This window comes from Giraffa tippelskirchi, chromosome 11 (genome assembly GCF_054371585.1).
Source record: "Giraffa tippelskirchi isolate mGirTip1 chromosome 11, T2T-mGirTip1v1.2.pri, whole genome shotgun sequence".
In the NCBI taxonomy this organism is placed as follows: domain Eukaryota; kingdom Metazoa; phylum Chordata; class Mammalia; order Artiodactyla; family Giraffidae; genus Giraffa; species Giraffa tippelskirchi.
The window spans coordinates 55,579,137-55,600,257 of NC_137285.1; the positions used below are offsets into that span (position 1 = coordinate 55,579,137).

General features: G+C 45.3%; 1 protein-coding gene across 10 annotated transcripts in view; it reads right to left on the bottom strand.

Moving 5' to 3' along the window:
• The window catches only part of ZNF827 (zinc finger protein 827), a 192,247-nt gene extending 172,112 nt beyond the window's left edge, over positions 1 to 20,135 (bottom strand). For 7 of the 10 annotated variants that reach the window (XM_081544243.1, XM_081544240.1, XM_081544239.1 and 4 more), the window contains exon 1: positions 19,455 to 20,043. In XM_081544243.1, coding sequence (XP_081400369.1) covers positions 19,455 to 19,497 — 43 coding nt within the window. In that variant the 5' untranslated portion in view covers positions 19,498 to 20,043. Of the gene's footprint in view, positions 1 to 18,782; positions 18,978 to 19,454 lie in introns of those variants that run through there. The other 3 variants (XM_081544236.1, XM_081544237.1, XM_081544238.1) reach the window with 3 other exon arrangements.
• Positions 20,136 to 21,121: the final 986 nt, after the last annotated feature.

Consider the following 21,121-nt stretch of genomic DNA (forward strand, 5'->3'; position numbering starts at 1 on the left):
ACGGCCTCTGCTCCTCTCGGGAAGATGCCTCAGAAGCACATGACTTTCTCCAGTCATCACTAGGCCACATCCATGGCAATGCTCGTGGCACTGCGCATCACCTCCACCCCAGCCCAGTTAATCAGTTCAGGCCAATCCTTTTCTCATTTCTGAGACAGGAAGACAGCAGGAGATATTTCCCCACGTCCTTTCTCTCCCCAAAACCCTTTGATTATATGATGCTTTCTTAACTTCTCCATTCATTCATTCATTCATTCAAGCATCTTGATGGAACACCTCCTATATCTTGTATTCTGTGACCCATTCTTTCATTCATTCATTCATATATTCAATGTTTACAGACTAGCTCCTATCTTTGCTTCTCTTCTTCTCCTCTCATTCACTTATTCAACATATTTACCGACCATTTACTATATACCAAGTACCGTTAGGTACAAAAATGAGTAAGAAATACTCCATGCCCCAAGCTCACAGTCAATAAGGACATAGATGAATTAGGTATTATAACATAGCACAAAAGGTATTATGAGAGACCCATGGGAACCAGGAGACAGGATGCCTAATTCTGCTCAAGAGGTGGGACAATGGTGGGAGGAGGAGAGGGATGAAAGGCTTCTCTGAGAACTGAGTGTTGAAGGGTAAGAAGGTTATCAGGCCAATCAGATGAGCTGAAGACATCCCAAAGTAGGAAAAAGAATATGCCAAAGTGAGGCTTCCCTGGTGGCTCAGATGGTACAGAATTTGCCTTCAATGCAGGAGATGTGGGTTCAATCCCTGGGTCGGGAAGATCCCCTGGAGAAGGGAATGGCTACCCACTCCAGTATTCTTGCCTGGAGAATTCCAAGGACAGAGGAGCCTGGTGGGCTACAGTCCATGGGGTCGTAAAAGAGTTGGACACAACTGAGCAACTAACACATACACGTGCGCGCACACACACAGACGCACACACAAGGAGATATAAGCATGGTGGTCTGCAAAACAGATCATTCAGTATGACTGAAATAAGGGATTACAGGAAGGCAGGAGAAAGGGGGCTCAGGTGATGAAGCATCTTCTATACTTTGCTAAGAATAACAAACTTTATCTTTTTAGGGAAAGCCTAAAAGATCCTCAATAAGGATTATCTAGATTACAGGAGTGTTTTAGGAAGTCTACAGTGGTAGCAGGGTGAAGACTGGATTTATAGAGGCTGAGGTGGAGGGAAAGCAAACATGAGACTGAAGCAAAAAAAGATCTCAATTCTTATGGGAAAAACTAATAACATAAATGAAAGCAGTGGCAAGGAATGTGTGCATGATGAATGCTAGAGAGAGTTTGAAAATAGAATCAACAGACGTGGTGGGCAATTTGATGTGGGAGGAAAGGAAGTGGGTGGCATGTAGGAGTGCACCCAGGTTTCTGTCTTAAGTAGGTGGGTGCATGGATGGTGGGGACCGCAAGACCATAAATCCTCCCAGCTCCCAGGGCCTGGAAACCTCAGGCATCTCCTTACCCAACAATGCACTCTCCACGATAAAGGATGCTGGTACCACTAGAGTTCTCCTTCTCTAAGGGAGGTAACCAGGAAGTCACGGGGTGAACATGGAGCATCTTCACAGATCAACATTCTGTCATATGTATTTGTGGAGACGAAAAGTAATTTAGTTGCTAAGTTTATTTACAATATTATCTTAAAACAAACATATGTTATAGAGCAAAATGCTGATTTTCATCCAAATTTTCAGATCAAACAAAAAGACTTCGAAGATACTTCGAAGAAATCTCCTAGAGCCTGAGAATACTTTGAGGGAAGGGTCCCCTGCCTTTGGGGTTCTGCAGTGCAGTCATAAAGTGCTGCACTGCAACATTATCAAGCCAAACTGAGGACTCAGGAACACCAAGCCTTGGCATTTCTATTCCTGTGCAGGCATCTTAGAAAGGTGGTTCTCAAAGTGTGAGCTGTGGACCCCCCGGAATCTCTCTGAGAGCCTTTCAGGGATCCTCAAGATCAGAAGTGTTTTCACAATAATACTAAGATGCTATCTGCCCTTTTCACTCTGCTGACATTTGTACTGATGATGCAAAAGCAGTGGTGGGTAAAATGCTGGCACCTTGGCTCCAATTGGGACAGTGGCACCAAACCAGCCTTGTAATAAATCACTGTACTCCTTACCACCACACACCCACGGTAAACACACACACACACAACAATCTTGCCAGTTTCACTTAAGAATGTCTTCAATGAGGGATTCTCTGGTGGTCCAGTGATTAAGACTCTGCGATTCCAAAGCAGGGGACACAGGTTCAATCCCTGGTGGGAGAACTAAGAGTTGGCACAGCCAAAAAAACCCAAAAGAATGTCTCTGATGAAGCAGCAGTAGAAATGATTAAACTTATTAAAGGTTGACCCTTGAGTAAGCTTTTTAAAAATATTCAATGTGATGAAATATGTGCATAAGGCATTTCTGCTATGACTGAAGTCAGATGGCTGTCCTAAGGGAAAGAACATGTGTGACTGAGCTGGGAACTGGACCAGTCACTTTTTTCGACTAAAACTTTATTTTTAAATCAGAGGATAGTTGCTTTACAATACTGTGTTGGTTTCTGCCATACAACAATGTGAATTACACATAAATATACATATGTCCTCTCTCTTCTTGAACCTCACTCCCACCCATGGAACATCACTTTTAATTAATAGAAAAATTGACAAATAAATGAATGACTTTGGTCATTCAAATCTGGATATTTGGCAATTTCTTGGAAATAAATGAAGTAAGGTTACTACTTTCAGGGAAAACTGACAGTATTTGTAGCCAATGATAAAATTCAAACTTTCAAGCCAGAATTAAAATTTTGGAAAATTTGTACTGTACACCACGAACTTAACAGCTTCCCGGTGCAGACTTTTCAAATAAGATCAGTGTTGACAATACATTTTATACTGTGCAATAAAATGTATCAACATTTGGTAGGTCTACATAACTCAGTGAGCCAATAGTTTCCAAATGACCCATGCATGATGGTACCTACGGGGTGGTCCATTCAAAGTGCAATATAGACCAGTACATTTTAATGCAACTAAATACAAAAGTCCACTGAAATGGTTTCAGATTCCACATTACAACTAAGCTAAGCGGTAGCTTTAAGAAGCTCCCTCTTTTTGAGTCTTGGCAAAGTATCAAAGAATAGCCATAATTATCTGAAAAGGCTGTTACATATCTGTGTGAAGCCAGATAGTCTTCATATATTCCATCCAAAACAACATGCTGCAATTGACTGAATGCAGCAGCAGATGTTAGAACCTTTCTATTAAGTCAGACGTTAAAGAGATTATGAAATAATGTCACTCTTCTCACTAAATTTATTTTTTTGGCAAAAGGTATTTTTCATAAAAATATCCTATATAATTAACAAAAAATGGATTATAACCATTACTTTTAATAATAAAAACATAAATTTCTCAATTTTAATCTCTAATATGAGATGGATACAATGCATATATACAAAAGCTCTCTGACATCCTCAATAACTTTGAGGAGGTCCTGAGACCAAACTATTTGAGAACCAGTGTCTTAGAGAAATTTCCACTCAGGCTCAAGTGATATGTACTTGCGTGTCCACAACAGCACTGTTCCAGCAGCAAAAAGCAGGAACAAACCACCCACGCACTGTGGTATGTTTCTACAGGACAAAACTGGGGAGCAGGGAAAATGAATGCACCGACATGAATACGTCTCACAAAGACAACAGCTGGATGAAAATCCAAAGTGCAGAATGCATGCTACTTGCTACCTCTTTACATTTTTACATTTATATTTTCATAAATTGCAAAGACAAGTGAAACTAACTAGGTAAAGCTATAGAGAAAAGGGCTCCCCTAGTAGCTCAGACAGTAAAGAATCTGCTTGCAACATAGGAGATGCAGGTTCGATCCCTGGGTTGAGAAGATCCTCTGGAGAAGGGAACGGCAACCCACTCCAGTATTCTTGCCTGGAGAATTCCAAGGACAGAGGAGCCTAGTGGGCCACAGTCCATGGGGTTGCAAAGAGTGGGACATGACTGAGTGACTAACACTTACTTACACTCACTTATAGAGAAAAAGCAAGGGGAACAATCAACAGAAAATTTAGGATAATGGGGACAGGTAGCAGAAGGCTACAGAAGAAATTTGATAGTGTTGAAGTTCATTAGACTGGACAGCAGGTTTATTAATGTTCATTTAACCAAAATGCTTCATTGTATATGATGAATGTTAGATGTATTTTGTAGATGGCACATACTTTAGGACCTGTAAAGGTAGACACTGCATTAGAGCATTCTTTGGCAAAGAAACCAAAAAAGTAAGGGGATGGGGGCCCTAAGCTCTGGCTGAGGGTCTGCAGCACTGGCCCCAGAGAAGCCCATCACTGGGCAGCTCTCTTCCTCAGACACCTTCAAAGCTCACATACACTGCTGTCCATCTATTGGGTTGGCCAAAAAAGTTTGTTCAGGTTTTTCCTTAATCTTACAGAAAAACCCAAATGAGCTTTTTTGGCCAACCCAATACTTTAGTTTTTCAACAGCCCTCCCGACTTGAAAAGGCTATTTCTTGCTTCAGGCCATCATCCTCCACCTCCATTTATAACACAATGAAAAAACTATCAAACCCCACAGCTGATTTTGTGTTGTACCCAAATGAGTAAACTTAGCCATCATAATCTCTTATCACCTGGGTTAGCTCCTGCTATAGTTTTCCTACCTCCTATCCATACATCGCCAATATGCCCCCTCTGGTTCAACCAAGTTCCTTAGGGTCTCCTGCCTACTTTTGCTTTATTTCACTCTCTTTTGGCTGATTCTATTCCTTCTGTTTAGAATGTTTTTCTCTCTTCTCAAGATCTAAATCCATCACATCCATGAGGATGCTGTAGGATGCACTCTTCTCCAAGAGTCTTCTACCCATCACTCTTACACTGAGTTTCCTCAAACAGTTACACACCTAATTCACATTATCTTGTCTCACACCTGTTAGCACATTGATTTGTACTTATGCTCTGTGGTTGTTTTGTGTCAACGTTTAAAAGAACTGTCAGCAGAGACTGCATCCCATACAACTTTTATGAGCCAGGTAAATGCTCAAAACTTTTTCTCAATGAACGAGCATCACGTAGGGACTCCCAACTCAACTAATCAAATCCTCGTGGCGCTAATGTGTGTCGACACCCAAGTATTATTCTCAAAAGGCTTTCAATTCAGTATATTGAAAGATGCTCCCCATCTCCCACTCCCCTTCTCCCCACTAGAGGAGCAGATTTCCCATTTTATAATAGAAACCAAGCAAAGCAGCATTTGCTCCACAGAATTCTCAACATTTCTGCTCCTCATCTCACCCCCTCTTTACTTGCAATCTTTAAAAAAATCACCCCTGACGTGGTTAAACCAGCTTCTTCATAACACACAAGATCTTCTATTTCATTTGGGGGCAATTTTATTTATTCAACAGACCCTTATCTTAAGAAATCAAAGTTATTTTCCCTCTAACTTTTACCCTATTGGTCCTAGTCTCTGTTTCTTGCTCAGCATTTCAGAAGTCTATGGAAATACTTTTCAAACTGAATTTTAATTATTTGTTTGCATCTCCTCTGCCTGCTTGGCGCTGAGATCCTTGCAAGCTCGGACCATACTCTATTCAACTCCACAGACCCCTAATCCCTGGTAGAGAAGCACTCAGTTACTGCTGCTTGAATGAATGAACGAACGAATCAAGTATCAGACACAAGGTAATCAGACACAAGGTAAGAATTTAGGATGAATGACAATTCAGAGTAAGTTTAATCCCTTTTTCACTTGACAGAACTTCAAATATTTGAAATTAGTTATGATGCACAAGTTTAATCCACTCTCATTCTTTTCTTCATACTGTGTGTGTGTGTGTGTGTGTGTGTGTGTGTGTGTGTGTGTGTGTGTGTGTTAGTTACTGAGTCGTGTCCGACTCTTTGCCACCCAGTGAACTGTAGCCCACCAGGCTCCTCTGTCCATGGGATTCTCCAGGCAAGAATACTGGGGTGGCTTGCAATTTCCTTCATCAGGAGATCTTTCTGACTCAGGGATCAAACCCACGTCTCCTGCATTGCAGGCAGACTCTTTACTGTCTGAGCCACCTCATGTTAAGTACTTCCATGATGTACTTAACATGGGATAACTAATTCTTCACATGGCGATTTCAAGAGCCTACAACATGCTAGTTGCCTCTGTTCTGGTGAGTAGTTTATCAATGAAAGTGAAAGTTGCTCAGTCATGTCCAACTCTTGGGGACCCCATGGACTATACAGTCCATGGGATTCTCCAGGCCAGAATACTGGAGTGGGTAGCCTTTCCCTTCTCCAGGGGATCTTCCCAAGCCAGGGATTGAACCCAGGTCTCCTGCATTGCAGGCGGATTCTTTACCAGCTGAGCCACCAGGGAAGCTCAAGAATACTGGAGTGGGTAGCCTATCCCTTCTCTAGCAGATCTTCCTGACCCAGGAATCGAACTGGGGTTTCCTGCATTGTGGGCAGATTCTTTACCAGCTGAACTACTAGGAAACCCCTAGTTTATCCATGTCCCCCTTAAAAGCAGGGCACCCAACCTGGGATCCACTATTTTGCATGTGATCTATTCAGTTTTTAACCCCTTTGTCCTAAATTCAGTACATACATTAATTAAGCCAACTCTGCTGATGTGCATCCATTTTTCAAATGATGGCTGAATTTGAAATACTGCTTGTTGATTCACAGCAGTTACCTCTGGGGATGTAAGCTGCAAAAGCGGACTTTCACATTTTACTTTAAATATTCCCATGTTGCTTTAATTATTTATACTAAATATGCATTCTTCTTGTCATTAAAAGCCAATATAGATTTTTAAAATAAATTAATAAACTATTAACTAGTTAACTCCACAGTTCCAGCCTTATGGAGTACACAAATCATATTTAAAATATGTGTACTCTCTACTATGTATAAAATAGATAACTAATGAGAACCTGCTGCATAGCACAGGGAACTCTGCTCAATGCTCTGTGGTGACCTAAACAGGAAGGAAATCTAAAAAAGAGGAGATATATGTATACATATACCTGATTCACATTGCTGTACAGCAGAAACTAACACACTGTAAAACAACTGTACTCCAATAAAAATTAATAAAAAGAAAGAAAAATAATAGTAAAATAAAACACATGTACTCTTTTCTCTCGTGTATATATTTTCTTATCTATCAACATGTATTTGAGAAGCCACTGGTACACAGCACTTCTAGGATCTAGCGGTCCAGCCAACCCAAACCTTCTCAATTATGAAATTCCTCTCTTCCTATAAATGTCAGAAAGCAGCAGCTCACTGTAATTTGATTTCCCTCTTTCTTAAGGTCAGATTAAAACCCAGTAAGATGTTATTTGAGGTTTGCCTTCCCCTAGAAAGGAGAAATCACACAGCACATTTCAGGAATATTTCTTGAAGCATAGGGTGTCCCAGCTTCCCAGGTGGCTCAGTGGTAAAGAATCTGCCTACCAAGGCAGGAAACGACGGAGACTGGGTTCAGTCCCTAGGTCGGGAGGGTCCCCTGGAGGAGGAAATGGCAACCCACTCCAGTGTTCTTGCCTGGAGAATTCCACGGACAGAGAGGCCTGGTGGGCTACAGCCCACGGGGTCGCAAGGACACGACTGAGCAACTGAGTGACCGCGCACAGGGTGTCCCCACTGTATTTCCTTCCAAATACAGCTGTGTTTCAGGTTGGTTGGATTAACAGCTAGGGTCATACAAGCACAGGTTAGAAAACAGCTCACCATTCTGGGCCATTACATGAAGGCAGTGTTCTCCATGGGGCGTACATAGTTCACACCTCAGAAAGGATCACTGCAAGTGACTCTATTCTGTGACCTTCTGTTGAGTCCAAGGTCAAAATAAATCTTTGAGGAGAGCAATATTCTTGGTGGCACAAGTCCTCTGAATCACCGGGCAATGTATGTGCTGCATCGGCACCAAAGGGGGCCTCCTGCAGTGGAGGGTGTGAGAGGAGGTGCAGGTGGTGAAGGCACGTTCTCCAGGTTTGGGACCTCATGAAGATTTCACAGACCTCTGAGCCCTGAGAGACCTGCAGATGGCCTGGCCCTTGTTAGCACCCACGCTGGTGACATCAAGCTAGCTTCTTCCTCCCTGTAGCCCCATTTCCCTGTCTCTCTAGTTGGTAAGAGGAGGAGCTCTTCCCCACCTGCCTCACAGGCAGATGATATCAGTGAAAATGTTTTGTGGACAATAAGCATTATATAAAGAGAAGGCATCACCAATGCAAAGGACATGAACTTGGGCAAACTTTGGGAGATGGTGAGGGACTGGGAGACCTGGCGTGCTACAGTCCATGGGGTCACAAAGAATTGGACACGACTGAGTCACTTAACAACAACACAGAGAAGGCATGATTAATGTACTATTATCCACTTACAATGTATCCATTTACAATATAAAGAAAGCTGAATAGGGAGGAATTGAAGCTTTTGAACTGTGGTGCTGGAAAAGACACTTGAGAGTCCCTTGGCCAGCAAGGAGATCCAACCAGTCAATCCTAAAGGAAATCAGTCCTGAATATTCACTGAAAGGACTGATGCTGAAGCTCCAATCCTTTGGCCACCTGATGCGAAGAAATGACTCATTGGAAAAGACCCTGATGCTGGAAAAGACTGAAGGCACGGGAGGGGGAAGACAGAGATGGTTGGATGGTAACCCCGACTTGACGGATATGAGTTTGAGCAAGCTTCGGGAGTTGGTGATGGACAGGGAAGCCTGGCATGCTGCAGTCCATGGGGTTGCAAATAGTCGGACATGGCTGAGCGACTGAACTGAACTGATTCATTTTACAAGATGGCACTCCATAAGCACAGAGAGGTCAGGTGACTTACTCAAGGTCACAAAGCTAGTGAGAAACCCTGGTGATTGTGGTGGGAGAAGGTGACAAAGAAGACTGAAATCTGTGCCTTCTGCTTAGTACAGGTCCTTCCCTGAACCTCTGGTTTCCGATCTGGAGGAGTTGGAGGCAATTACTCAGATCCATGAGCTATTTTTAAAGGTTTTAGGAGTCTAACAGAATCTCATCAATAAGCTGCCCAGACTCAAAATCACATGTCTTTATTTTTGGCTAAAATGGCATCAGCCCAGAGTGAGAGTTCTTGTTAGCTCAGGAGTCCTCAACTCTGGCTATCCATTTACACCACCAGGGGAGCTTTTTAAGGATGTCCATGGCCAGACCCCACTCTGAACCAATTAAATTTAAATCTCTGGGGGTGTTTGCATTTTCTAAATCTCCCAGGGAATTACAACTGACTGCCAGAATGGAGAACCACTAGGTTGGCTAATGATGATCAGAAACAGATATAGGCAGCAATAGTTGTCTTTAACTGATTATACAACACAGTTAAAGCAATCTTACCGAGATCCTTAATTGAAAGAAATTCACAAAACCACAAATTAACACCTCGAGTGTCTCCATGTAGCCAGCATTTATTGTACACATACTATGTGCCAGACATGAATCTAAATATCTACATGTATGAACTCACTTTGTTCCCAAAGAACCTGCAATGCTTTCCCAGTTTACAGATGAGGAAACAGGCAAACTGCAGTAACTTGCCAAGGTCACAGCTAAAATGTGGTGCAGCTGGGATGGAACTCATGCATCTAGTGCCAGGATCTTTTTCTTTCATAGTTGCTTTACAGTGTTGTGTTAGTTTCTGCTGTACAACAAAGTGACTCAGCCATATGTATACTCATATCCCCTCCCTCTGGGACACCCCTTCCACTCCCACCCCCATCCCATCCGTCTAGGTCATCACAGAGCACCCAGGTGAGCTCCCTGCGTTACACAGCAGGTTCCTACTAGCCATCTATTTTACCCAGGGGTCGAGGGGAGGGTGGGATGAGAATTGGGAAATTGGTACCAGGGTCTTAATCCCCACCCTAGGCAGCTTCCTGATATTGCCATCAGATGAGGTTTACAGTATCCTAGCCTCGGCGGTGACATAAAAGATCACACAATACTGGGGAATACAGAACAATTTCTAATCCACTCGCCTGCAGGGGCCGGGACATCAGACGCTTCGGCAGGGGCGGGCAGGTGTACACGCAGGCAGGGACACGGAAGCCCCGGGGTGGGAGCTGTGGCAGACTGGCAAGCATGTGCCAAGGAAGGGAGACAGCCGCCACTGAATGCAGCAGATTGCGGCCACGTGGGGAGGTGGCCCGCGCCGCTGACTCGTCCAAGTTTCAGAAGAAGCTGGAAGCCTGGATTTGTACGTGAAGCCGCCTATTTCCAAATGCTGTCTTGAGTTTTAAACATACCGTAGGAGGCAAAACATACTAGGAGGCCACTGGCTTGTGACCTCTAATGTCATCTATAGCACATACATAAACACACATACAACACACACACTCAACACACACACATACCCCAATCTTTCTTCTAAAACTTCTGAAAAATAGACACATGTATATGTATAACTGAATCAGTTTGCTGTATGCTTGAAACTCACACAACATTGTTAACCAACTATGCTCCAATAGAAAACTAAAAAATGTTTAAATAAATAAAATTCATTTAATGTGTTCTCTTGGCTTGGTTCTCTGCAATTAGAAACACCAGACCCTGTCTTTCCTTTGTTTTGTGCAAAATGTGAACTATTAGCTGTGTGACACATGGAAAACCCAACAGAAATTTCCCCTGGGTGATTTTAATCAGTGGACTGACTGATAAGTCAGTGGATAAATAAACTTTTATTAAACACCTATTTTCTCATTTGAATCTCAGCCTAAGTCTGGGAACATAGATTTACTATCCTCACCTTATAGTAAAGCTCAGTCATAATTCATTTGATTATTATACAATTGAGATATAATTCAGGTCAAATCATGCACACAGAAGAACTTGTTCCCCTAGTAAAATCTTAAAGTAATATTGTTGGCCTGTGAAACAAGCACTTGTCAAGCCCTATTATAACAGCCTTATAAAAGAGTTTTACCATGTCATATTATTACTGTACGGGATACATGGAGGATTTTTTAAAAGAATAATAAATACAGCCATCACCAAAAAATTCTGAGTCAAAAATATCTATAGTCTAATCACAGGCTATACAAATGAAAATTTATTTCATATACTTAATAATAGCTAATCCTTCTTGAGCTCTTTCTACAAAGCAGTCACTAATAAGGTATGGTTTTGTGTGTGCACATAATACTGATACTTCTGTATGTATTCAATTATTCATACAATATCCCTGTGATATAGGAACTGTTGTCACTATTGAAAGACGAAGAAACCAGAGAACAGGGAAGTTAAGTAATTTGCCCAAGGTCACACAGCTAGTGAGCAGCAGAGGTCGAATCTAAACAAGCTGCTGCCAGAGGCTGTACACTGGACCACTACTCTGTGACCTTAAAAAGCATGTCCAGTCCCTGTTTGTTGGTTTGTTTTTCCCTTAAGATGTACAGTATACAGTGGTGGTGGTGGTGGTGGTTTAGTTGCTAAGTCGTGTCTGACTCTTTGCAACCCCATGGACTGTAGCCCGCCAGGCTTCTCTGTACCTGAGGTTTTCCAGGCAAGAATACTGGAGTGGGTTGCCATGTCCTCCTCCAGGGGATCTTTCCAACCCAAGAATCAAACCCACATCTCCTGCATCACAGGCAGATTCTTTACTGCTGAGCCACCAGTGAAGCCCATCGTCTACAGGAGACCTACTGAAAAGAGGGCCAAATCACACGGTTATTTTCTCCGCCTGCTTACAAAACAACAATACAAGCTTTTAAAAATACACCAGCAGACAACCCAAGACACTGGCCCCGTGTAACTTTAGAAAAATCTATCACCCTCCTCAAGTACAATAGCTTGTTTCAAAAGCACAGATAAGCAGGCTGCTGCTGATCAATCATGGAAAAGATCACCTTCCCTGGCCTTCTCCAGTCCCCTTGGAAAGCCAACCTCTCCAGAGCACTCAAAACAATCCATCGGGAGATACAGATCTCTCTCACCCCTCGTCCTTTCCCCCTCACACCTCACTTCTCATGGGGTCTAACCACTTTTCTGACCCATGGAGAAATTACAAGGAAGAGAAAGAGATAGACACAGGGATTATTCTGGAGTCTGCTTTTTCAGGCCCCAGCCTCGGAGAAGCCTCCTTCCTTGCCGGGAGACCGAACTTGACTGAATTTGGACTTTCTTAAAAACAAAAGCAAAGAGCACCTAAGTCTCAGTCATTTCAGAACTCGAGAGGGAGAGCTTCAGTGGTGGAGGTTTGTTTTTTAATAAGAAGGGAATGGCCGGCTGGAAACAATATCCTTTTTAGGCACACAGAATCTGCTGCATTTAATATAACCCTGGGTCAGTCTGTGAAAAACAGGGTGGCTAAAGGCCTCATGCTGATTTCAGACCGTGGGCGTGTATCACTGTACATTTTATAAAATTAGCTACAGTGCAGCCTCTGTGTGTGTGTGTGTGTGTGTGTGTGTGTGTGTGTGTACACGCAGTGAGGCTGACTTTTACAAAGTAAACAGCAGTATGTACCCATGAAGCTAAAGATCACTATCAAGCCAAAGTCTGATCTTAATTTATGAAACCACCTTGTAACTACAGTGATTCTATCCCAAGGGGGGTCCTTGGGGAATGATAAAGTCACTGAGAGGCCTTGCTTCAGCACCTAGTCACATACACTATTCTCTAATATCATAAAAGGGTAATTTACAGATGGAGCATAAAAATACAAAACTTGCTCCTAAACAGAAGGGGGAAAGCAGCTAGAAACTTCAGTCCATCAAGTCTCTTGGCTATTTCTAAGGTCTGTGCTTGGCACATTAGTTTCTTATAAAATATGACAAAAGACATTTCAGCTACCATGAACCATAAGGTATTTTGTACACATGGCCCTAGATGGCATGCATTACTGAGCTACACCTAGAAAGCAGGAAATAGAAAAGAGCCCATCAGAAACAGGGCACAGTGGGACTTCCCTGGCCATCCAGTGGTTAAGACTCTGCCTTCCACTGCAGGGGGCGTGGGTTCGATCCCTGGTTGGGGAACTAAGATCCCACATACCAGCAAGATCAACGGAAAAAAAAAAAAAAAAAAAAGAAACAGGACACAGCAACTTCACTGACAATCTGCATCTCTAAAATGTGATTCTAGAGTGCCTTTACTAGGCCAAAATGGGAACGAAATCTGAGAAAGAAAAGCAAAAACAAAACCACATGTCTTACCATCACTAGGCCTGGTCTGGATTTCTTTCGGCTAAGAGGAAACTCAAAATCCACTCCTTTACCACAAAGCTCACGGTCTTGTAAAAACCTTCTGCTGGAAAGCCTTTCGGGCCCCCAAAAGTCCTATTTTGTAGGTCACACTCTCATTATCTTGTTCTGCGATCAGTCTGATTAAATTATAGAAAATTACTAATACGTCACTCAGAATAGAGAGATAAGCTTCCAGCCTGTTCTATTTGTTTCCCCATCCTCCTAAGACTCCAGCAGATATTCAAAGAGGAAGAGTGGAGGAGAGACAAGGCAACTGCGAAAAGGGAAGGCAAAAGGATTTATTAATCTCCTCCCAGGACTAAGCTGCCCTCAGCTTTCACAAAGGGCGTTACTGACCAGTCACAGAAACCAAGAGAGATTTTTACACTGTGACAATCAGGGTTCCACCATCATTTCCTCTCTGTCTTGTCATCTTTTGAGTCCAAAGACACCACTTTGCATGAAATGACCAGGGTTAGGGATACTGGCTGAGTTTTTCTCTTTGGGGAAACAAAATCATTCAGACACAATCTCAACTACTGGGATTACTAAATAAATGGGTTTACCCACCAGCCGGGGTTACCCGCCCCCCATTTTGAATCCAGTCTTTCCTAAAGGATATCTTGACATTAATTAATTAAAGCCAACTTTTAACACCAAGAGAAGCCTGCCTGGTTATTCCACCAACACAACACGATCCCTTGGCTGTCTCTATGGCCTTTGTCCATCTAATTTTGTAAACCTCGCGAGATGAAGATTTTCCACACCTCCCTAGGAACTCTCCTAACAGGCCATTCAAAGACTCTAAAACCTCAAATGCACAGCAAGCTTTAACACTGGCCAAAAGCTGTCCAATTTATACTTCCCCAACGTGATTTATTAACACTTGGTGCAGGAGACTTGTCAATTCACACCAGCTGTGTCATCCCCAGCACGAGATAGCAACACATAGACAAATTAAAAATCAATTTTTTTATCAGAAACTATTTTGAAGCATTAGAAGGAATGTGATTTGGAGTTATCTTTCTCACTTTTAGCAGCAAAGCTCAGTGGACCTCCTTATTGTATGAGGAATACATATAAGAACAGATGGGCATTTTTGCCCAGAATCAAGCAAGCCTGCTTTGTGATGTCGCAGAATCATCCACAGTGAAATACTTGACTCTTTCAGATTCAGAAAATTTCCCCGTGGCCCTTGTCTAGTCAGGAGGTATTGTCTGGTTACTGAAAAAAATTTAGTAAGAATAAGTAAGGGAAAGATTCAACCTTCTGTCTTTCAGGAGACATACAAAGACACGAAAGATATTAACAATAAGGGATCCTGTTGCTTTTCAGTCATTTTGCTTCCCAATTTTACGAGAAAGCAAGAAAGAATTTTTATAAAGTTTTGTTCATGACAAACACAACAACCTGTTCTGGTCTTGACCCACAACTGAGTAAACAGTGGAAATACTGGAATGACAAAACAACTGTTTTATGAACTTTTCCTTTGTACTCCCCCTTGGGAATAGGCATCAGGCAGCCTTCCAGCAATAAATAGAACAGGGTCTAAACTCGTGCACGTTTAGGGGTAAGTTGAAGCTAACGAGGAAATCTTAAACGTGCTGATGGCACCAATGGTCCAAGGATTTACAGATGCAACCAACACACCCATTTCCCTCTCCAGTACGTGATCCCAAATGGAATAATGTTCACAAAGGGCTGAGCCCCAGGCCTGGCCAACAGTCCCCGCGTTACTTTCCCTCTCTTCCACTTTCTTAGGCTGACAAACATTTTTAAACTCTGCAGTATGGGGATTCTGCTAAAGATAAGCACATAGTATAGCTCCAAGGACCTCTAGGACATTTTTTGGAACATGGTATTGGACCCTGTTAATGGAAAGAACTTTTGTACAAGAGCCATCAATTGCAGCAGAGTCATATTTAAATCCCCAAACGATAATTACTGCTCTAGGCCAAGAAATAAAGGCTTTATTTTGAATAATAATTTTGAGAGCCACTTCTCAAAAAGAGTTTAACACCCTTGGTTTGGGGTCACCTCTGAAACCTAGTGCAACTCGCCTTTTTTACTCACAGCCAGTAAGATCACCATTCAATGCTATAGGACAGACCATTTGTTTTTCTGCCCATGCATGAGGCCCATCTAACAAAAAAAAACAAACCCCCACATACACTTACTTCGGAGGCCCAGAAGGAAAGGACTGTGCAGAATTTTAAATCAGAAACCTAACGCTTAGGTTAGTTTTGTCAGGTTAAAGGCTCACCCATCCCCAAAGCTAATTCGGTTCTGAACGGTCCCATGGGTGTCTAGTTGAACAGCAGAAGCTAGGAAACCTTAGCAGGCCGAAGCCCAGCCTGGGGAATTGCTGGGACTCCGTGCCAGAGGCTGAGGCTCACCCCAGACTCGGTATCAGATAATACCAACTGCTAGTCTGGATTTCCAGGACTAATCTACTCGAGGTTGAAACTTCCAGGTTCCCTGGTGTCTGTGCTATATGGTGGGAGGACTCTGGGCTTTGTAGATTCACGCTGTGGTTGGCTACTATCATATTTAATAACACATAGAAAGAGTTTATTCATAACAATGATTCATGGGGAAGGGAACAGAAGCAAGGGTGGCCCTAAGAGGAAGCAGAAAGCATTCTAAATTTTCTAGAGATGCAGTTATCACAAGTTTCTCTTTCTTGTAATTCTAATGTGAGTTTCTTAAATGTGTTTACAGGTTCTCTAAATTTTAAAGACATCCTATCAATAGGAGCTCTTAAGCACCTGTATTTATTCAGAAGGCTCTTGGGATTCAAAAGCAGTTCCTTCCCACCTCATCCCCCTCTGACCCTTCTCACCCTGAAACTACTCATATCACTCTTTTCTTCTATGGAGAAATGTGAAGTCTGCCTCTACATAACTTCTTAAAAACTGACGATGACTTCTATTAGGGCAATCCATCCCCAGCTCACTATATTTTAACTTTGATTCAAAACAGTTCTCCAAGGAAAGAAAAATCCTGACACCCCTCCTCCCCCACATACACACAAATAAACAAATAAAGAACTTAGCATTCACACTGGAATTTAGGACTACAATTGTATTCTACACTAAACACAAATGAACACTAATTTTACCAAAGTCTACCTCACTAAAAGTTCCTTCAAGACTCACTCAGCACTTAAGGCAGTCTGGGGTTACTGTCTGAATTGCAAAATACACCATTTGCCCAGAAACTGCTCTCAGCTCAAATGCAAACTGCTTACAAAACATGTGTAAACCATGCTTAAAACAGGCAGCACACATCCACAAAAATCCACTGAAAGCAAAGGTAAGTGGAAAAAAAGCATCGCAAATTAGGCTTCTCTTTAAAAACTGGAGCACTTTTACGGTGTTTCCAAAAGGTAATTGCTTTCTACTTCAGTAAAAGTGGCTTTATGTGACTGGGAGAAGGAGTTGATTTTTTTTTTTTCCTTTAAACTGAGTGTATAACAGTATTCAATTAGAGAACTGGGTGGGTGGGAGAGCCCACTGGCAAAATCTAACTCCATCACCAGGCCCCGGCGCACTGGAGAGGCCCACCCAACACACGAGCTAAAATGGAGCCTGAATTTCCTCTCAGACGGAGCGGGTAGTCGCACGAGGTCAGGGTCAAGGTCACCAGCAGGGCAGGCTGCAGCTGCCCGACTGCACTACCCACAGCGGGAGGGAAGGCGGTCCATCTCCGTCACAACTGAGCAGATAAATCCCTTCTCCGCTCCTACCCTCCCTCTCACCCCGCCAAGATTTTTTTTTTTTTAAGGAGAGAAGAAAGGAAAATGACCAAATAACCTCACCGCCCTGGTTTTCGCACACCAGCTCATCAGCGCCCAAAGTTGCCATCTAAGGGCAAGTTCGCAGAGAACACTGAAGCCCGTTTTGTCCGAGCAGGGCAAGCCTCTCCCGACCGCCGCCCCCCTCCCCAGGATTCCTGCCTCCTGTCCCTGCCCCCCCGCGCCCCCGAAAAGAGCTGGGAAGCGCGGCGGGCCGGCCATGTGCACGCACAGCACACACTTCACCAACTGCTGCGAGTTTTCTGTGAATCGCGGCGCGGAGCCTCCCAACTCGCCCTCCCCGACTCCGCCGCCTGCTTTCCTCACACAAAATTTCCCTACACACGCAGCCGCCTGCGAACGATTTTATGTGCATATATATTACATATGTGATATTATCCTCAGAACCTCTAGCGGGCAGGCGAAGAAAGGACTGCACAGGGGCATTTTTTTTTTTTTTCTAAAGGAAGGGGAAAAAAAGCACAACCCAAGCTCTGTGCGTCGACTCCTGCGTACCGGGAAGGGGAAAGAAAGAGGAATGTTTGCCGAGCGGGCTGCCTGCAAGTGCCCTTGCTCGCCACTTCGGCCGCGGCCCGGGTGACACGGAGGCGCCGGGGGGCGCCCGGCCCGAGTCACCCGCGCCCCCTGCCCGTGCCCCCGGGCCGGCACCGCCGCGGAGATTTCGCGAGGGGGAGATCGATCGCGCTGCCTGTCTGCAGCGGAAACGCACGCGCTCACACAACCCGAGCCCGAGACACCATAACCTTAACCCTTCCCCCACCCTCCGTGAACTTCAGGTGACCGACCACGTCGGCCTGACACCCCGGCGGGCGGGCGCTCCGGCTCCGCTCCCGCCCCCAGCCCGGGTTTTGCAGGATCGGGCTCCGAGCAGCGCCAAACCGCCGAGAGAGGGGAGCAGTGCGGGGGGGGGCGGGGGGGAGAGAGAAGAGAAATTGACCCTCCGTCTCCCCCGACCCCTCCCTCCGGCGCCTCCGGCGTCCCCTCCTCCCCGTCACCCCGCCCCACGCCTTCTCCCCTGCCCCCTCCTCCCTGCATTCAAGGAGCCGGGCGGCCCCGGGGGATATTTTTAGTTGCTTCTTTCTCCTTCACTTTTAGCTTTAGCAGCATCTCGGAACACTCAAAGCGGAGAAAGATGGGGGGGGGGAGGTTTTGAGCTGGAGAGGGAGTGGGGGAAAAGTTAAGAGACTCGCAAAGAAAAGCCGGAGGGAGGGCGGAGAGGGACCAGGGGCGCGGGTGGAGGAGGGGAAGGGGACCGGGCCGTGCCGGCGGGTGTGTGTCTCCAGTTGGTGTGTGTGGCTGCAGCCGGGGAGGGCTACGATGCACTTTAGTCCTGGACTCTGCTCAGGCTCGCCGGGGAGGGGGGTCTGAGAGCCCGAGTCTCGCCCGGCTCCGTCTGCTCCGACTGACCCCGCATTTTATTGCGGCCAGGAGCCCTGCTCCTCCCTCCCCTCGGCTCTGCAGGGACCTCGCGCGCCGCGAGCCGCCCTGCCTCCTGCCTCCGCCTCGGCGCAGCTCCCGCACCCCACATCCGCCCGCCGCTGCCCGGCCTCGCCCCCCGCCCGGCCGCCCCGCGCCCCGGCGCGCCCCCTCGCCCCGGCGCCGCGGGAGCAGCCGCCCGGCGGCGCGTGTGTACCCGTGTGTTTGTGTGCGGTGCCCCCACACCCTCCTCGCCGCTCCCGCCTCGCCCGCCCCCGACTCCCCTCCTCCGCCGCCGCCTCCTCCACCTCCGCCTCCTCCTGCTCCTGCCGCCGCCGCTGCCGCCGGCGGCTCCGGGGCCGACCAACCCCGGCGCAACCTTTAGCCGGAGACGGACCTCTCCCTGGATCCCGTCCTCGGCAGGCGGCCGCGCGCCCTCGCTCCGACACCCCCAAACGCCATGTCATGGCCCCCAAACCCTCCGCGCGCCCCGACCCCCGCACCCTCAGGCACCGGGGATCCGCAAGCAATTTTTTTTTTTAAAGATTCCAACCTCTCCCACCTCCCCTCCACCCCCCGATTAAAAAAAAAAAAACCGGCATCCACACTACTCCCCTCCTCCCTTCTCTTGCCCCCTCCCCCCAGCAACCCGGAGTGAGGAGGGGGAGGGGGAGGGAAAGGGGAAAAAAGCCCGATCTCAAGGAAAAAAAGAGGGGGGGTGAGAGAAAGAAAGAAAAAGAGAGAGAGAATAGAAAGGGCACGGGGCTGATCATCACCAACATGGCTGCCTCAGCATAGACCTAAGCGAGGAGTAACCCGGGCTGTGTCTTTGTCAGTTTCACCTCTGTAACCCTAAACTAATGCAGAAAACAACGGAGGAGGCTGCGGAGGGAAAAGAGGAGAGGGAGGGCGAGAAAATGGCACGAGAGGAGGTGGAGAAGGGATGACTTACGTGAGGGAAGGCGCTTGGGCTGCTCCTGCTTCCTCCTGGGCATTTTCCCCCTTTTCTCACATTCTCCTCCTTGGTTAATGTGAGATCAAATAAACCCCCGTGGGGACAGAGAGGCAGACACTGGCAGGAGCGGGGAGGTAGTTGGGGGGCGGGCGGGCGGGCAGGGGGAAACCCCTTCTCTCCGGTGTGTGCAATGGGTTGAAGCTTGTTTCCTGGAGCCAGAAGAGGGGTTTTCTTCTTTTCTTTCCTTTCTTTTTTTTTTTTTTCTTTTTTTTTTTTTTAATTTTTTGGTCGTGCACCTGGCTTGTCCCCGAGCGTAATATTCTTCAATGGAAACAGATCTAATAGGTGTGAGTGTGTGTGTATGTCCTATGCTCGCGTGTGTGATGGGAGGTATAAATAAATGAGTGCCGGTGCGGCGGTGTCTATGGCCGCGCTCTGTGTCTCCGAGCCCCTAACACTAATGTCGGGATCAAAGGGCAGCGGCGGCGGCAGCACAGCTCACAGCTCGCTCTCTTGCTCTCTCTCTCTCTCTTTCTCGCTCTCTCTCTCCTCTCGCGCTCTCTCTCCCTCTGTCACACACACACTCACACACACACACACAGGCACAGACTGAAGGAAAGAGCGAGAGCTAGACACACACACACACACACACACACACAGCAAAGAGGAAGGTGCCCTGAGGCTCCCAGGACGGACTCAGCCTGGGATTTGCAACCGCTCTGTCTGGAAAGAATGGGGGGCGTGCGTGCGGGGGTGGGATGGACTTCTTCGAATTTATCCCGCTATTCGCCAGATCTAGGGGGAGAAAAAGTTTTTCCCACTCTTGAAACGAAGATTAGTTCATTATTCTTCTTGATTTTTCAAGAGGAAAAAGGTTTTTCTCTTAACTTTCTTTTTGTTGATTAAACTACATTTTGTTCTGTATAAAAATTCTTCAGGCTTTTGCCACTCAAAGAACTACTCTCTCACCTCATCACCTGAAGTCTGTGGAGGTGACAGTCTTCCACGCACTCTCCAAAAACGTTGCAATAAAAATAACGAGAATAAGAAGATGACATATGGTGAAATCAGTAACTAGGTGGATGGACTAAGAGCCCCGTTTTGAACTGTCCAGTAGAGTTAAAACTGGAAAATGCCTAAATGAAAATTACAGCTCCTTGACAAAGGGGGGATAAATAAGATTAGGTCACCCCTGATGGTTGATTTAACTGCTACATGATACTCCTACAGTGCACACAACAATCTTGACTTCTGAATTTTACTTTTTTCCCTGCTATAATGGAGGTGTGTGAAGCTTACCCTAAAGCAATTCCAGTTTGCATTATGAGCTCAATATAGCAGTTTTCATTAACTGATACATACTTTCATTACTTTACAAATCACACATCTTTCTTCAAAGAGAGACATAAAGGGGAAAAAATAGAAAAGGATGGGTCTCACTCCAGCACAAAAGGTATTTGGTGCAAGAGGACAGTTCTCTTTGTGACTTGCAGTCACTTGGATAAAGGTTCACTCAGAGGTTGTTAATGATTTAAACTCCAAAATCTGCTACTATAATTGAAGTAAAAAACGGTCTGAAGAAGAGTTGTTTCATAAAATTCTCTTTGTAAGAGAAAACTTTGAACTTAGCAGAATACATTATATGTCATGAGTCAGATGTAGCG